Source organism: Amphiura filiformis, chromosome 3 (genome assembly GCF_039555335.1).
Source record: "Amphiura filiformis chromosome 3, Afil_fr2py, whole genome shotgun sequence".
In the NCBI taxonomy this organism is placed as follows: domain Eukaryota; kingdom Metazoa; phylum Echinodermata; class Ophiuroidea; order Amphilepidida; family Amphiuridae; genus Amphiura; species Amphiura filiformis.
In genome coordinates, this window is record NC_092630.1 from 45089639 (window position 1) to 45109133 (window position 19495).

At 35.7% G+C, this 19495-nt stretch overlaps 1 protein-coding gene across 1 annotated transcript; it reads left to right on the forward strand.

Annotated features, from left to right (window-relative positions):
• LOC140147281 (aldo-keto reductase 1B-like) lies at window positions 1–12294 on the forward strand. Its single transcript, XM_072169059.1, has 6 exons — window positions 1–138; window positions 3946–4023; window positions 9747–9863; window positions 10925–11031; window positions 11513–11678; window positions 12208–12294. Exons 1-6 carry the CDS (start codon window positions 1–3, stop codon window positions 12292–12294), a joined length of 693 nt encoding a protein of 230 aa, XP_072025160.1.
• The last annotated feature ends 7201 nt before the right edge of the window (window positions 12295–19495 follow it).

The following is a 19495-nucleotide window of genomic DNA, read 5'->3' on the forward strand; positions in this document are numbered from 1 at the left end:
ATGGCGGCCATTGACTCAGGCTATCGGCACATCGATGGGGCTTTTGCATATCAAAATGAACACGAGGTTGGCGATGCTATTCAAACTAAGATCAATGAAGGAAAAATCACACGTGAAGATATTTTCTACACTAGTAAGGTATGAGTTATATTTACTGTGTTTATTGTATCTGATAACACGTTTGTTGTAGCCTGTTAGATATCATGTGTGATAGCAAACTTAATATTAGGATGCTACATGTGTATTAATAAATGTGCAGTAAGGTTAATTCTATATTGAGGGTTTTGTATTTGTATTTTTGTCTATTGTGGAAATCTGCAATTTATCAGCTACCCTTCAATCCTATGGGTATTGTAGCTATATTAAAGCGCTATATCCATAAGAAATATAATTTTTCCGCTTTTAATTGCCTTCTTTTAATTTTGGCCTAAACAGTCATTACAGATGAGACAATAACAAAGAAAATACCAGCGCATATGTCGCAAATGCGATCCACTCAGTCAAACGTGAGTCGGGTCGGTTCTTTTGATGTGTTATGACCGTCATGCACGTGGCTTGGAATAGGTGCGTACGCGTTCGACTAATATTTCCATCGTAACAATTAAACCTCGTTTCATACGTTGTTTTCAAAATCTCGGATTTTGTCACAACTACAGCACCTAATTTTTGCAGGTTATATTAGTTTACTAAAGTACATTACAATCGTGCAAAAACAGAATGAGAACATTGAGGGTGTCCTCCTCAGCAAATGTTACAGTATGGCTTTAATATACTATGCATATTGGCTCGAGTCGAATCATCATCTGTGATGCGATCAAGCAAAATGAGTCTGATGTTGATAAAAATCGAAATTCAGTTTTCAATTTCATTAAATAAGCCATTCTCAGAGCTTTATTTTGCTAAAAACCCATCCTAGTTAGACTTACGGTTCCAGAGATATGACCAATTTACTGTACACCACATTTCGCCATAATGCATTCTAGAAACGCTTGCTGATAGAATAAGATAAATTTTAATGCTAATTTATTGCACATTCTAGGGAAGCGTGGTTACCTTTTAAAATAACCGAGTGAGAGGGTTTTCAAGAAAATATTTTTCCTGTCAAAACTGAAGCATCCTCTGTATAAAAGAAAATATGAATATTAACTGCACATCATATATAACGATTCGTGATACCCAATTGTGGCACATTTGATGTCGTTTAAGAGGCAGAGAATTTTATTTCAATTTTATATACGCCAAAATATTTTTCTAATTGAGCGAGAATGGCGATAGAAAAAACGTTGAAAATTCCATGTATAAATGACATTAGACCCAACAAATGATTACTGTTTCGTTTTTATGGTAATCTAATCTTTTATATCCTGAAATAAAATTATGGGTCTAATGTGGGTTAATTGTATAATTGATGAAAACATCGACGTGTATAAAAGAAGCTACAAGAAAAATGGTAGGCCACGTCACATTGATAATCTATGCTTTTAGTATACGGCGAGTTCGTAGCGCACGTGTGAATCAAAATCGATATGTATTGTCCCGACTATTGTGCGTGTATAGCCTCATTTATAACACGTAGTTATCAACAATTGAGCGCTATTAATACACATTAATGTTTTAAACAAATAAAATATGGTACGTTTTCTGTCTTTGCTTGTCACTTGGTATGTTGAAGTAATGAAGTTGCGATTATATTTTAAAATTTTCATCATGACACCATCAAGCCTGATAGCCGAGCGGTCTAAGGCGCTGGTGTTATGTCAATATCGTATAGGAGTACATTATAGCGGCTGAGTGCAGCGTGGGTTCGAACCCGCCGGCGCCTCTGACAAAATAAATTTCATTTATTTTTTAAATTTCATATTATGTTAGGGAAATGTGGCTGGGAGAATGTATGTATGGCGAAGAGTGGTGTGAATTTACTGTTGCTCAGAACAATAAAATACAAAGGAAGTGGAATACTTGTATTGGCTTTATCTCAAAATCAATATATCATCTGTGATTTCGGCATCTGAAAAGATACGCAAATGCAATTTACAATCGATACGGGTGATCTGCAAGATATGAGAGAACCATCAAAGGTTTTTCTTATTATGCTATCTGATGCACTTTCATAGACCTACTGTTTCGTTTGCACATCACTTTTTAAAAATCTTGTAATCAGCCTATCATTGGTAGTCCTTGTAATGGGCACAAGTCTAAAATGTGGTATAATTATATTAATAAAACTAAACGTAAGTATAAAACAACCTGGCCAGTTGAATATCCAATGTGTGAAAAGTGTATTCTACCTGTAAAAACAAAACTTTGACCAATTACTGAATTTGCTTTTTCTGAATATTATATGATATGTGCTGTTCAGCTGCTGGATCATATGTAAAATGACTGTAGAACTAAACGAATTTTTTGTATTTTTTGAATTTTTGGAAAACATTCTGTTGTACGCCCGTGATAAGAACGAGGCCAAAATGACCAAGTCACCAAATCTGAAGATTTTTTGCAAACATATTTGCTAAAGATTTGCAGCCAAAATTAATAAATTTTGGCCCCAAAATGGCTGATTAAAAAATTCTCCAACACGCAAATTCTGGGTCGGTCGGGCCTGGGTTTTTTTCGTCGCCTTAAATAGATCAATTTTTACATAAGGCATATTTCACACATTAAAGCCCCATAGAGCTTCATGATAAACAGCTAAAATAGCCAGCTTGATTTCTCTCACGTTATCGGGTTATTTTGGCTTAAAATGGACAGATAATTTTACTAACAGTTAGAACTGATATTATTTAAGCAGTTTGAGTAAAAATTAAAATATGATGTAAATCGTACATTATGGTTTGATGAATAACCTTGTCAACAACATTAGAACCTGAAACAATGATAGTAGTATCATTCAGTACACTCTTACTCAAATTGTCACACTACTGTGTAACAGCCGCTGATGTCAAATCAATTTTAGATTGATTTGCTATTCATGTATTTTCACTACTCTGACGGTATATTTATATCTTTATAAGCTATGGAACATACATCACCATCCAGATGATGTTGAGAAAGCGTGCCGCAGTGCTCTTGACGTGATGCAGCTGGAATATTTTGACCTCTACTTAATGCACTGGCCAATGGCGTTCAAGGTAATTTACTATTAATTTCAAAGCATCTGTAATTAAGATCTTGACCAATTTAACATGTGATTTGCTAAATGTTTCTAATAATAAATCCATCTCTTTAAAATATGTAATACATCAATTGATTTTTATTTCACTATAAGAGAATTCCAAATCTAAAATCATTTGCACATAAATCGTGGTAAATAATTGCCAAATGCATTACAATATAAAAACCAAATGTAAGCAAATACGAATATAAAAATTAAGACACAAGCAAGAATTGAATTTTAACAATAACCAAAAACATTTAAAGTGCAGATAACCAATTATCATATGCACATTATACATAATACAAAAATAACCGAAACCCATAGACTTCGAAGAAGCAAAGATCGTGAAAAACATGATCTGATGATCTGTAAAGAAGTAATGCGATCTTTTCATTTCAAAACAAGATAAATGCGAAAGACAAAAATAAATGAAATGATCAATTTCAAAATTTCAACATTATCAACATTCTATCGCTAAATAACCCTAATGATTTCCCTGTCTTATTGTTTGCAACCAAATTGTAAACTGATTTCATTACATACAACTGCGTCGCAGTTTATGGATCAAATATATTTGGTTAAGATACAGAGTTCTTCAATTATAATGTCCATGTTTCAATATCATTCTCAACATGTGCATTATCAGCTATTTTAATACAGATTAATGTCTAGAATCGGTAACCACCATAGGAATATATCGAAACATCTTTGTCGTATAAATATATCGATTTGTACAAAACATCTTCGTCGTATAAATTAAACATTTGCAAATACATCTTTTGTGTTTTCAGAGTGGAGATAACTTTTGGCCACTAGGAGATGATGGTAAATTAATCTTCGAGGATATTGACTATGTAGATACGTGGAAGGTAAGATGTCACCCAACATAGATAGCAGACAATAAATAAATAAGTATTTGCCATGGGACGGTATTCTATACTCTGGAGTACAGCACCTGCCCGGATTAGTATCCCATCAATGTTTTTACGTCTCAGATGGTACGGTATAGCGGGAGTGTACTCACTCAGTCTTGATATGTGTAATATGTTGGAAGTCGACATCCCATCATTATGCCTTGCTCCTTGAAGACGTATATTGCCGAGCTGGCATATTTTGGGCAAGCGCGCTGTACTAAATAATAAGCTCGGAGTGAACATTATCGAACATTTAATTTAGTATGCACCTGTGCTTTAAATATATCAGTGAAATTGTAAACTAGAACAGTATGGTCTCAATGTATATGCTTTTCTGCTTACTGAGATACATGATACTTCTTTGCTATTCAGCACAACGTATCGCATTGGGTGTCCTATTGCAAAAATTCATATCTTACAAGAGTTTAGCATAATTGAAGCTTACAGTATGTCGTTATTGATTCCGACTTTGATGCCTGCATTACAAAATATTGAATAATTGCAACACTCAAAATGATTTAACTTTGATTCTGGGATTGATGTTCGACAAATAATCGACGCTTATATACGATCTTACTCTATTTATACAGTAACCCAGCAAACACAAAACGTTTTCGACATCATTCGCAAAAGGTTATAAAAGGTTGTCAGAAAACGTTTAAATGTCGGGTTATATAAAGGGTATATTAAGAGTATAAAACGGTTTCATAACCTTAAACAACATTTTTTGATAATCTACTACTCAGCAAACAAAATGTTTTACAGAAAACGTTTAAATGTCGGGTTATATAAAGGGTATAAAAACGTTTTAATAACATTCCAAAAACATTCTTGAAAACTTGATACAAAACATTCTAAACAGAATGTTATTTTGGGAGTTGAAAAAATATTTTGCGAAAAATGTTTGCCCAAAATATTTGCAATAACCTTTTAAAAACGTTTTCATGACTTTTATAAAACCCGACATTTAAATGTTATTAAAATGTTTTGAAAAAAAAAAAAACATTTTAAGAACATTTCTGTATTTGTTGGTTTCAACATAATGTTATTTAAGTATTGACAAAAAAAAAGAAAAAAATGTTTGCAAAAATAGTTTACAATAACATTTGTTGAAAACATTTAAAAATATTGTTGTAGTTTGTTTTCATACAAAACGTTATCATGACCTTTATATAACCCGACATTTTAATGTTATTAAAACGTTTTTACCTAAACCAAAAGCCAAAATATAACTTATTTAAAACGTTTTTAAAACGTTTTTGTGTTTGCTAGGAAGTACATCGAATCGTTCAATTGATTTTTATAATCGAATTTTTGCTAGAATCTCCGGAATCGGGGAAGTGAACATTATTCATACAGTTGATAAAAATAGTCCACATGGGAGATAGTGAATATTTTAGCTATATTACTTTACATAGTCAATACTTTGCCACTTGGTGTTGCATTACCTACTAGTACATACCAAAGCCATTAAATAATACTTTTCATTTTGAAAGCGAATTTTTGAAATGTTTTCGAAAATAAGGAAATAAAATGGAATAAGAAATTGGAATAGACACGTTACATTCTAGAATTTCTGGGTATTATATAAATGTATTAAAGCAATTAATGGCATTCAGAAAGGACTGTTTTAATTGCTCATATATAATTATATGGATCATATACATTTTGACTTTTGTAAGGAATCTATTCTGGGAAAAGAGGAAACTCAGATCATATAGCGCGGTTAGATCAAACCTTAGAAATAACAGCAACTCGGTTTCTTTGTCATACATCTTTAGTGTACGATGGCTAGTATTGAGTTATTATTAATAGCCACAAGATTTTACTTTCCTAATTTTTCATATACCAAATAAATAGAATTTGATTATGATTTTAAAGGGAATATTGCACATGCCAACTATCAAATACTTTAGTACTTCTTTTTAGATTCTTGAAAGAACCATCAATCCATACAAAAGGTCCTTTGAATAACCAGTCGTCTTAGGGCATTTAAATAAAGGCACTTAATTTAATGCCCACGTGACCAGATGGGCGCTGACATTACAGCGTCTAGACAGGATGAAAAAATGACCTTTGGCACAGCGGGTGGCTTTCCTGTGTATTTCAATTGGAAATGCGGGATGCATGTTCAAATTTTCTTGCAAATTTGTCATTTTATTGCAACTTATTTTTTTGTAAGTGTTTCCGTCGATAACTTTTTTTTCCGTCGACCAAAACTTTCAAAATTTAGTTCTTGAAAACATACTAAAAAACAGAATCCCCCCATACAGTCAACATTAATAGGTAAATTTTCACGGGAAAATTTTCTGGACACGTGACCAATGCGTATCAATGTGAGTGTAACCTCGAGCCTGATCTCTGACCCCCGGCGGTGACCTCGCTATTCAAGTCTTAGTAATTTTGAATTGGAATAGTATTTTTGACCGCAATTTTGATAGAAATTTGTGCATTGCAAATTTATTGAATATTATGTTATCTTAATTTTTTCACAATATCATCAAAACGTTATTTCAAAAATATCTATCTACGGAAAAAAATATTTATCTACGGAAACTCTTACCATAACATTATTAACTTGCGATAAGTAACTTATTTTGCCTCAAAGGAAGAATTCTTCCTATTCAAATACATTGGAAGAACACCCGCTGTGCTCGGGGTCACATTCCATAATGCTAATATGTCTGCGCCCATGGGTGTCACGTGTCCAGAAAATTTTCCCGTGAAAATTTACCTATTAATTCTGACTGCCATATATAATTATTTTGCCTATTAAATTTTCAACAATTTTGATGGTATTTGTCTGAAAAATTCCTATCACTTAGCATTGTAGCACATCTACTGATCACTATGGAGTTTAGAATTAAGGAGGATGCCGTGACCTAAAAAATTTGTACAATCCAAAAAACAAAATGGGAACCTTTGCCCCCTTATGAACATTTTATTTTTGAAATGATCATACATACCCACTGTGATACATACCAGTGACAAAAAAAATTCGTATAGCCCCTCTGAAAAACGAGTGCATTACATACGTACTTGCTAAATTAGCATTTTGTGCAAATTTTGTTACACAATTCGATGCCTTTCTTTTTATTGACCTTTTCATTGCACATTGTAACGTCTATGGCTAGCGATTGATATTATAGAAGGCTGGAAAGGGCGATATAGCCTCATTTTAGGCCGCTTTATGCACTAAAAAGCTCATAAAAAAGAACCGCATCGAATTGTGTAACAAAATTCGCATCGAATGCTACTTGAGCAAATAAAAAAAAAAAAATAATAATAATCTGGAGAGGGAGCTATAGCTAAAACACAGTCCTATACTTTAGTGGTATGAAACAAAGGTGCCCTTGTCTCCCAATGAAGGATGTCATAAAAGGATGATTGGTATTTCGACCCCTTCCCATTTGGAATTCCCTGGTGGCAGATTTGTCTTGTAACGCCGCGCCACTGCATCGACTAATAAACAATTGCTATGGGCGGGGTATAATTACATAGACCCTTATATATTTTTGGTAAGTTATGCCTGCATTGCAATGTTTGGAACGCAAATAATGCGGGAAATAATGATTTCCTGCTAGTGGCGTAGATTTCATTTTGACCTTTTGGCCACAGAATAAGTTTATGGTGCAAATGCGCGCGAAAAATTGTGCTATTTTGAAGCTAAACTGATGAAATATGGTGCCAAAGTGGAATAAGTGCGCGCAAAGCGAGCGAAAATTTGCACTTTGGGGTCTAAAATGGGCAAATATGACTATATATATATATTACTTCATCTATTATAAAAGTACCTTGAATCATTCAATTGATTTGTAAAAGTGACTTTTCGCTAGGAACTCCAGAGGAAATCAGAATTATTCATACAGTTGACAAAAATAGTTCAAATTTAAATGGGAGATAGTGAATATCTTGGTCATATTTCTTTACATAGTTTACAACAGTTTACCACTTGGTGTTGCATTTACTGCTAGTACATACCAAAGTCGTTAAATAATATATTTCATTTTGAAAGCAAGTTTTTGCAATGCTTTCGGAAACAAGGAAATACAGTAGAATAAGAAATTGAAATAGACACGTGCCAGTTCTAGAATTTCTGTGTATAGCAATCAATGTCTATCAGAAAGGATTGTTTTACTTGCTCATACATAATGCATCATCATACATTTGGACTTTTGTAAGGAATCTATTCGAGGAAAAAGGGGAACTCAGATCATTTAGTGCGGCTAGCTCAAATCTAATAATAGCAATTCCCATATATTTTTAGTGTCCATGGCTTTTATTAATCAATAGCCACAAGATTTTTACGCATGTTTTTGAAAAGCGTTTCCAAGACATGGAGCAAATAACTTGTGTATAGCACGAGTGCGAAGGTATACAGACCACCAACAATGTCTCATTTGCATGGCAAAATTACCTCTGCATTTATTCTCATCCGTACACCCTGCATCCGCAGCTAGTTTGGTTCTGCTCCCTCTATATTTGTGTGAAAATGGAGGCGCTCTTTACATATATTTCAAATTGAATTTAGCCAAATATAAATATAAGTTATTCCGAACATTTCATGAAAATTTCGTGGTTATTTGTTCTCTTTTTCTGATATTTTAATTCCCTTATACCAGTGTCTACCCCTTGTAAAGATGAAAACACGATTTAAAATAAAGAGCGCCATCAATGGTCACCTTTTCTTTAAAAAGACGCAGTTTTACATGCTATGAAACAACCGTAAAAAACTCTATCGGTTTCACGGCGTAGTTCATTGAACTCACCGGACTGCTATTGCAAGAAACAGAAACTCCGGTAGACCTCCTATTAAAGGGGCATTTCGTGATCCACAGCCTCATCCCCACTTTTTTCAAAGATTTTTTATACCACTGGAAACCTCTGGCTACATAATGTTTATGTACCAAAAATTTCTTGCAGATTAATTCGTTTAGCAAAAAATATCGTCAAATTTGAATTTCGTTCTGGTGCACCAGAACGAAATTACACACAGTGGCCTATGGAGCAGTGTAATACACATAATCATGCATAACTCGCAAACGCAAAATCGGAATCAACTGAAATTTTGGGAATAAGCTTTTTCGTGAATATCTACTGAAAAATGTCATAAAAAGAGGATGCTAGGATCACGAAATCCTCCTTTAATATACATGAATGTAATGAAACAGACTAGTTCTGGGTGTAATGTGAACGGCCATGTAGGGCAGAAGGATATGGCGTGCTGTTGTGGTTCGAGGATCAGAAACTCATCATAAACAAGCAGGATCAGGAAACTAAATCAGTTGAAATTAAAATACATACCAACTATTGAATTTCTTGTCGCACACATCTTTCAAAGTGGACTGACTTTGTGATGTACGTTTGAACGATAAATCAGTGGGTTGAATTTAGAGATGGTTGAACCCGTGACCATTGCCAATAAATATTATGAAGTCTGATGTTGGAAGTATTTGTATTGACCGTCTATGAATTATCATTTTGTCAGATCCCGTTAGTCTAACATAATCTACCCTACACTGATCAATCAGCATTCTTTCTGCTGCCATCGTGGTCAATAACATGATAAATGGTCACGACAATTGTATCATTATTGCAATCATGGCGAATGGATTGCATCATATCATGAGCTTCTTCTTCTATAATTTTTGTTTTATAATCGTTTTATTTCTTAACAGGCAATGGAACCCCTCGTTGAAAAGGGTTTGTGTAAGGCAATCGGTGTATCCAATTTTCCTATCGAATTTATGAAACGCATCTTGAACATCAACAAAGTGCCCGTATCCAACTTGCAGGTGGGTTTCTGACAATTGTTTTATGCAACAGTAAATTTTACTGCGCATTCACTGCGCATGGTACTTATAACGTTTTATAACTATCACTTGTGGAGAGACTCATTCTGGTCGGCATAAGGGGTCAGATGTCTAGGCATTGAGAAAATAGGTAAGGTTGGAGGCGAAACATGATTCCCAAAGTTCTGATTTATATATCAATTTTCCGTTCCGATTTCACTTAAATATCTTCTCCAAGGGCCTTTCCCTGCCACCCCTGGGTGCTATGTACCCCTTATACGCAGTGGTATAGCCAAAGGAAAAGGGGCGGGCGCCTGGTGCCGGTCCCCAAGTGATAGTTTATGATTACAAATTATTTGGTTGCAAGGATTATCTACCATATACCATCGATGTGGAAGAAAATTTTGTGTAAATCTTTATCAATGAAAATGGTAATGTTCACAGATGCACTCTCATATGAAATTGAAAGTGACTTACTCCTGGAGTACGACTTTAGGGCTTTATGGTTTTTCCCGAAAATAAGGTATCGTTCGGCGTGGGCTGCTAAACATTGGGGTCATTAGGTGGTATTTTCAATTTGTCAAAGGTATTCAATATTTCAATTTCATACTATTTTAGTTCAAAATAGTGAATATGGGCATGTACTGACCCAGTGCGCAAAGAGTGCGCAAATCTTGATATTTTACCTCATTTTGGCCGCAAAGATGGCGTTTTTGAGCTTAAAGGAGGATAAAAGTGGTCATTGTAGCTTCCATGCATTCAGTGTAAGTGAGGAGTCATTGGGTGGCAGATTTGCAGAAATTATTCTATTATATTTTCTTATGTTTAGATCAAATCTTTACAAAACAAAATATTGCACATGAAGGATATAAAAGCATCAAAATGGAAGAATAATATGATAGATTTTGAAATACCAGTGAAAGGTAAGGACAAACAGGTGCAAGACCGTCCCGACAATAACCAAGAGTAAATTAGAGGATCCCCGTTCAACCAAAACGTCCCAATTTGTGAATGCATGCAGATGCTCCAATACATAATATAAACGTTGTATTTTATTTGTTTAGGTAGAAGCACATCCATACCTACCTCAACATGAATTGGTGGATTTCTGTAAGAAAAAGGGCATTACCGTCACTGCATATAGTCCTCTGGGCTCACCAGATAGACCAACGTAAGTGGCTTGCATGATATCTATTAAGGGCCTGAACAATAGATATGATCCCTGGGGAAGGGAAAATTGCAAAAAAAAAAAAAAAAAAGGGAGAGATCATTATTATTGCACAGCCCACAATACAATGAATTACTAGTAATTCATAATACTGGGATTTTGTGAAAATTGAACAAATTTTATGAGTTCTTGAGATCCCGAGTTGTCTTACTATTTCTTTATTTTTATATCTTTACTTTTTCTTTATTTCACACTGGCTAAGTCACGAACACAAGAAGTTGGGATTCGTGATCGCAAGATCTTGACTTCGTGAGTTACAAAGCGAACCGTTTGGCTCTTAGTTACTTCCATACGATGTGTGTTAGGTTTAGAGCTCTGATCACTCTACGCTACGATTTAGACTACTCAGATAGTGAAAAGATTATACGGAAGATGTTTTTACTATGAGTATGACTTGTACATACGACTGTTTTTCTCCTTTCAGACGAACTAAAGAAGACCCAGTGTTAATGGAGGATCCAGTTGTCAAGGCGATAGCAGAAAGCAAAGGAAAGAGTCCCGCTCAAATTTTAGTCAAGTTTAATCTTCAACGTGGACTCATTTGCATTCCTAAAAGTGTTACGCCATCCAGAATACAAAGCAATTACGAGGTTTGTAATCATGAAATAATAAATTCATTAAATCATTATTATTGATAGTACGTTCTAAACCTTTTGTCTACAAAATGGTTGTAATTGGTCAACACATAGTGCATATAATTTGTTTTCCATTGATTGATGTGTAATGTGCCGGTATATGACATGTATAGTGAACGCTCGTAATCATGGTAATGAACGTTGCCGTGCCAAGTTATTCTACTAACAAGGAAAAAGTGTTGGCACACCCCGATGGCACACTTGAATCTGACCGTACTGAGGAATGAGCCACTATGTCAGCAACTGAAGAGGAATGGGGAAGAGCAAAGTGAACATGGTAAAGAGCCTCTACTTCAATTAATGTGAGATATACGTGCTTATTCACTTTTATCCCAATTTGATGCGGCACGCATTTGAACATTTGTGCACACGTATGCCAAATATTGCAGGATTATGTTTCAAAATGTATAGTATGTCACGTAACGAGGATCAAACATTTTAGTTAAATTTGATAAAAATATTTGCGGTATTTTTTACCTTACAGACTTTGGATTTTGAACTCACGGAATCTGAACTTAATCAACTACTTCAGATAAGTAGAAATTGTCGTTTTGTAACGTTCCCACCGTAAGTATAAGTCAACAATTTACTAGACCTATGTTTGAATCATGGACAATTCATGTGAGCTGATAAAAATTTATGAAGGGAATTTGGTATTAGTAGAAAAATATTGAAATGCAACGAGGTCGATGAGGCCTGAATTATGAGTTTACTTCTATGGGAGCCTACTTTTAAGACATAATTTTAAAATCATCCAAGCATATCGAATTTTTTCCCAACACAATAACATTTCGTGGGATAAAATGAGATAAGAAACCTGAAATTACTATAACTACATTTTTGTTAGAAAAAATTGGAATCAGTACTAACGTAACAAGTAATACCTGTATATCTTTAAAACATATTTTTACTTTAATATCTTTCAGTGCACAACACCATCCTCTTCACCCATTCAAGGGATGACCTCGTGAAAGCTATCTGTAATGCATGCTGCGAACTGTGATTGTGGACATTTTTTTCTATTTCGACTTTGGACAATTGGGAAATTTCTGAACTTTTAAAGAACTTAACAAAGAACAGTAGAATGAGTCGTATTTGGAAAAATAAAATCGATATTGAGTTACAGCCAAAAAGACAAGGTACATTCTTTTGTATTCCATTGGCGTCAGAAAACCAAAACGAGTATTTTCATTAAATAAAAATAAACAAATTAAGCTCCCATTCCTGTACACACACTACACCAAAGTATTGCAACATTGCTGTAAAAAGAAGTTGAATATTGATCCAATATCTGGCGATTTCACATGACACGGAAATGTTCTTTACTGAAATAAGCATGGAAGAAAGAGATGAGAAGGAACCACAACGACTTCGATCGGCCAAGTTTTAATCCGCTTATCTATTGACGCATGAAAAGAAAAGCTATCAATGGTACTTACTTTCATGTATGATCCATTTACCGCGATCGATGCTTGGCAAAATCATTACTGGAAAAATTTATAACAAACCCATCCACGAACAAACAAACGCTACCCAGAAGTAAGATTATGGAATTTCACTGATGCTCTGAACATGTATAGTAGCTTTGTTTTGGGATCTACAGTCAAACTGTTTTCTTGATCGTGTTGTGTAGAAAATGTCCTATAAAACATCGAAAAGGTAATCAAAATCGGCCGTTTTTTGCTGAGTTTCATCTTTAGCAAATAAGGTAAGATTTTGGTGACTTTTCGATGAAAAATAGATGTAAAATGTTCTTAAATAATGCACAATGTTCCGGTTGAGTCCGGTACATAAAACCTGTTTAATTTAATAGTTTATATGTGTATAATCGTAACTAGCTAACTCGTTTCAGTGCCAAAGACTGCCAACTCTGAGAAAAAAGTCATCAAAGTTCGGAAAAATTGGGCAAAATGGAAGAAAAAGATGTAGGCCATCAATGACCGATGATCACGTCACCAAAGAAAATCCTATAGGGTGCTTGCACGGAAGGTCATTAGTTCAAATCATCCTTCACACACACTCCAGAAGACATGCAAATACATGGAATACAATACCAATCACCTATTTAACGCGGGGTATTGATCAAAGTAAATCCTCATGAATAACAATGTCAATTAAATGTCGGTAAAGGGAGTGGACAAAGTGAATGCGTTCGTTGTGGTTCCTTCTTATCTCTTTCTTCCATGAAATAAGTAAGATTGGGCTCATGAATGGGATGGAATGTGTCACATGCGGTGACATCATGCGCTTATTCAAGTGCTTACAATGGCGGAAAGACGAAAACCCGAATCAGCTGCCAAATGCAGAGATGAAGAAACTTTAGTCCACAAAATGTCCCGATTAAACAAATGATTGGTTTTAACAAGGTTTCAGGAAAATGGTGGTGGGAGAATGATTAATTGATGTGTCGGGTGGACTAAATTCCCAGCCTAAGAAAACAAATTTCCTTCAAGGTCTGGAGTACTCAGAAGAAGGAAATATCACTAGCCCATAAGACATCGGATGTCCTTGAAAATATTGTCTTGTGTGTTCATTACGTGTTTAAATGCCATTATGTCCTTTTATGGAGTAACCACGTGAGTCCAACAACCTTTGCAATACGTCAGCCATCTTTGACTGTTATTTTCGTCCAATCACCACTTCCATGCAACCTTTTCCCGAACCCTGGCAGAAACTGATTCAACCGTTTGGCGACCATTTCAAAGGCATCTGGACATTTTGTGGACTAAAGTTTCTTTGTCTCTGCATTCAAATGGATTCCCGTCTTTCCGCCTTTTATATGAGCGCATGATGTTACCACTAGTAACACCTTCCATCCCATTTATTAGCCTCATCTTACTTATTTCATGCAAAGAATATGTCCATGTAGTCCGTCATTATGAAATCGACTGGATATTGGATCATTCTTCAACTACAGTTTGCGGAAGTACGCATAGAATTGGCAAAATGTTATGAAATTAAAGTAAGTAAAAAAGAAAAAATGTTGTTGGAACAATCTTTCAGTATTTCAGTGAAAAAAATATATTGTATAGCCTATTCTTAACTTACATTGATTTAAACGTACTCCCAAAACACTTTATGACCCAAATCTGTGAACATCCCCATAGACATTGACATGAATGTGTGTAGGTGACATCACTGTGCTATGTTATTTGTGGCAGACGAGACATTTTGGCTGTTTTTGATCTCAGATCGGAAACGACCCTTTGATGAACTTTGACCTCAAATCTGTGAACACCCCATAGACACTAATTTGTTTTCATTACGGGACACATCATGCTTAGGTCCATGACTTATACATTCTCCAGACCGGTACCGGGGGATGCGCAAACCGGGCTAACTGGTCCATACATACATATAGTTAAAAAAGAAGTAAAATGACAAGAAATAGAAAGAAAAGAACTAAAAGAAGGCCACCCTAACAATCAATAAACAATTTGCTCTTATTTCCTTGGGACGAAAGATAAGAAACTGGAAATACCTATCCCAATACCCAGATAAAAGGCTAATGGCAATGGATGTGTGCAAATGGCATTATTATGTTATGTTATTTGTGGCAGAAGAAACATTTGAGTCTCGGACCAGAAAAGACAATTAATGACCTTTCACACCAATCTGTCAACACGTATTTTTTACTGTTATTTTTGTGGGAGATCTCCTCTAAGCATTTTGATGATATCATTCGTCCTATAGTGACTTTATACTTCAAATCTGTTATTATAGAAGATTAAGATATAATTATTTTGAAGGTATTTTGGTCTTAGATCAGAAATGATTCCGCTGTATGACCTTTGACCCCAAATATGTTATAGACACTGGTTATTGTTGATACACGTACACATGTGTAAGTGACATCACTGTGCTATGTTATTTGTGGCAGAAGATACACTTTAAAGGCATTTGGTCTTGGACCGGAAATGACCTTTCACCTCAAATTTGTCAACACCTCCAATTGCTGTTACTCGCGGAGTCACTTGAATATAAAAAGCTACGCTTCCTCATTAATAACTTGGAAAAGGGTCGGAATTTGAATATAGAGTAGGCCTATCGACGCCTATTTTATATAGGGGTCCATTTTGACCATGTTGCCGTTGAGTCAGGCGGCATAGGACACGCAACACGTGACGTACGAGGCTGGCGAAGATACAGGGCTGGCAGCCCCATTCAAAATACACGGTTAGCAATTACAAATGGAAAATTATCATACTTGCCGTGCGGTACTTTATCGTACCCCGGCGGTTTTAGAGTAAGATAATTTTGCTTTGACACCACATAACAAATTTAGAATTGTTTGTGAAGATTTCATGATTATGTGTTAATCCAATGGCGACGTCAAAAATGGCGATATCGCTTCCACCACCGCCTGCGTTGAGTGGCCCTTTTTGGTTATGTCAACGAAATACCCAGTGTTCAATGGTGTTAAAATACGGGTTTTTTTCCTCATCAAGTCTATTTTAAGTGTTATTACGCCATTATTACCAGTCAAGTTATTACGCCATTATTACCAGTCAAGTTAGCTCAATCGTTAAGGCGTTCGACTATGGTGCGAGAGGTTGCTGGTTCGAACCCTAGCGGTGCCTAGTATGCTCTCGTGGAAAATTGAGTTAGCTTGAAATTCCCCTGGACAAGGAACTTACTGCTAATTGTCTCGTTGTAACCCTTACGAAACTCGGGGAGCTGATCCTGGTTGCGATGGTTATATGTGGAATGTCTATAATAGGGTGTGCGCTCTTGTAGCAGCAAAGTCCCTGATTTGTTGTTAAATGGTTTATGGAATGTGGGGCCGTAGTGGTCAGCGACAACCTGTAAAGTGTGCTGAGGCTTGTGGATCAACGTCTAGGCGTTGTGCCTGTGCGTAGCGCACTATAAATCACTGGGCTTTTTTTTATTATTAGGGTATCAAATCTTAAAATGCTAGTACTGAGCACATTAGTGCAGTGATAGCGCCATCTGTTGTTATTCAGTTTATTGCGTATTTATTTTATTGCAAAGAGTGTGTCAAGCCAACGGTGGTGGTGGTCCATATAGAAAAGTAAAACAAAAGTTAGCTACTTTAAAATATCTATTCAAAAGTATTTGTCTTTGAAGTAGCGTTCGAAATAAGCACCTCGTATCCACAAATCACGATTGACAACTTTGCCAAGCGCCATTACCCAACCACTGTATCAAGATCTCCAACAGTATTTCCTTTACAATACATCACCTTTTTCCCAATCATCAGAAATATAACTTGGGATGTCGCGAGATCTTGTTTAGTTCTGAATGTCACTTGCTGAATATTTTTCACCGAGTTAACCAATGGTGCCCGTTACATAATACACACTGCACTGATTCGGAACTTGAAGCAAGCGCAGGATTAAGAATTATCTCTGGCAATCACAACATTATGCCTTATATGTTAGAAAAATAATTAAGCACGAATCACATGGTTTTATGTAAAACAAACTCATATTGACCATAAAAATGAATAAAAACAGCCGGCTCCTCAACAAGCGATATTCAAATTTCCTGCGCCGAATTTGTCCAGTGCAATGACGCCATGGTTATTGTGCTCAATTGCTGACAGCCTACATTGGGACGTCGTTGCACTGGACAATTTTGAATATCGCGCAATATGAGTTTAAAATAAAACCACGTGATTCGTGCTTGACCGGTAATTTATTTTCTAGACATTTATAAATCTACCGTACTTAAAGTGTATGTAGCTGGGAGGAAAAGCCGATGATAATTTAAAATTGTGACCTTTTGTATTAAAGATATACACCCCAAGACCTTTTCCACCCAGCTACTTCAACATCTTTGCCAAATGACGTGAAGCTGATCCGTCTCTAATCAAGGAACGTTTGGAGAAAATCATTTGGCATTATAGGTCGAGTGAGATGGTGCACTCAGTGGCAGCAGCACTCCATCTAACACCATACAGAGAGAGAGAACAGCCTGTATCAGTTAACAATGTAAATGTTTGTTTATCCTGAATGCATAAAATGTTATTATCACATCTAAAAAGATAACTCGCACTGCTTTATGAACATAGGATTGATTGCAGATATCACTGGAAAACCGGGGATGGTTAACGTGCACAGGATTTGACTTTTCCGGTGCACGGGACCAACAGCTTTACGTGACTTCCGAACGACGAGACGTCATACACACTCTCTGCACGTGCTAAGCAGTGTAGGGGGGTGAGAAGACATTTGAAAATTTTATTCTGTAAAGTAACTAATTGTAGGATTTCCGACCTTATAGGAACATTTTGGGAGACAGGCATGAGAATAATCATTTGGGAAATTTGGGCCACAAAAAAGCAGGAAATCCTGCAAAAGCAGATATTCGCATGCCTGAGATGAAAAGAATTCTCACCCAAGGCTCGAACCCTCGCCGATGGTATTCTCCCGGCCGACAGCGCAACGCCTTGACCGCTCGTAGCGTTCTAAAATGTTTACGTGGCATGCATCCGATGTATACGGTTATTTTTATGTATACATAATCAACGTTATGTTTTGTTGAATAATGGATGTTTTCTCACATTTTGCAGGTTGCAATACCTTTTATGACCAACGAAATAACAAATGTATTATGATGATCACGTAATTGATGAAGTACCTCTTGCTTTTTATAAATTACAACATATAAAGACAACAAGATATTTAACATTTTTCTGTTTTAATTATTGAAAACATGACCACAGCAAAACATCAAAAGACTACAATAATGATTTTCTTAAAAATTCAGTCAAATCGTCCTACATGTACAAATACCATTACAGTAAAATCATCACTAACATCGCCTTGAACCCGTGCTTGCTACGCTTTGTTAATAGTTGTTTTCTGAAGTATTACAGGACCAATGACATTGTTGATTGTCTGGTATGTTAAACAAGAAATGTTTTTTTCTGATCGCAGAAATTTATTCATGATTATATTTGATGTTTTTCCCCCATTGCTGTCGGTTTTGTTTTATATCTAGAGAAAAACCATTTCGTACGCAGTTAAGGTCAAGGAAGACGTTCATCTGAAGTTGGGCTATAGTTAAGGAATACAGGCCTCTTAATCACTGCTATACGATACTATCAATTATAATCATGCTCTTGATACAAATATATAGAAGTATACGATTATGAAGGAAAAAACAACTATTAACAAATAATCGCCGGTTTCATCAGAGGTAATTAGAATTATTCAGATTAACATCTATTCTGTAAAGCTTAGCTGTAAATTGGTCCCTGAATTTGTGTTACTTTGAAGTTTTGGAGAGATTGTTACCGCGGTATGTTTCGGCCGCGACGTAATATTGAATGTTACTACAACTGATGAAAGGGCGGAGATAGTTTTGTTTTGTCCTGCATTGAGACAAGACACATGTTCGTAAGCTATATTCAAATTATTATACTTTCCAACTACGGAACGTACGCATGCGAAGCTACGTTTTGAAGAACCATCATATCAGAGCTGAACATCCGCTGAAAATGAACTGGATGTCAATGTTAAGTCATGATATGTACGTCGACTTAAAGGGTATCCATTGATCTTACAATACACAAACCATCACACAAAGGCAACGCTTCTAAAATGATGTGACGTTAATACGAGACAATCTTACTGTGATACTGATAACAAGTCACTCGAAAGGTTCAAAAAGGTACTTCATTTGCCCTCAGGTTAAACAGTCATATGGTTCTATCTTTAAGGAACCATATAAACAGGATATCTGGAAACCTTTGTGGTTCTCTAAACAGCCTGACGAACCTGAAATAGTTATTCATTTTCAGGAAA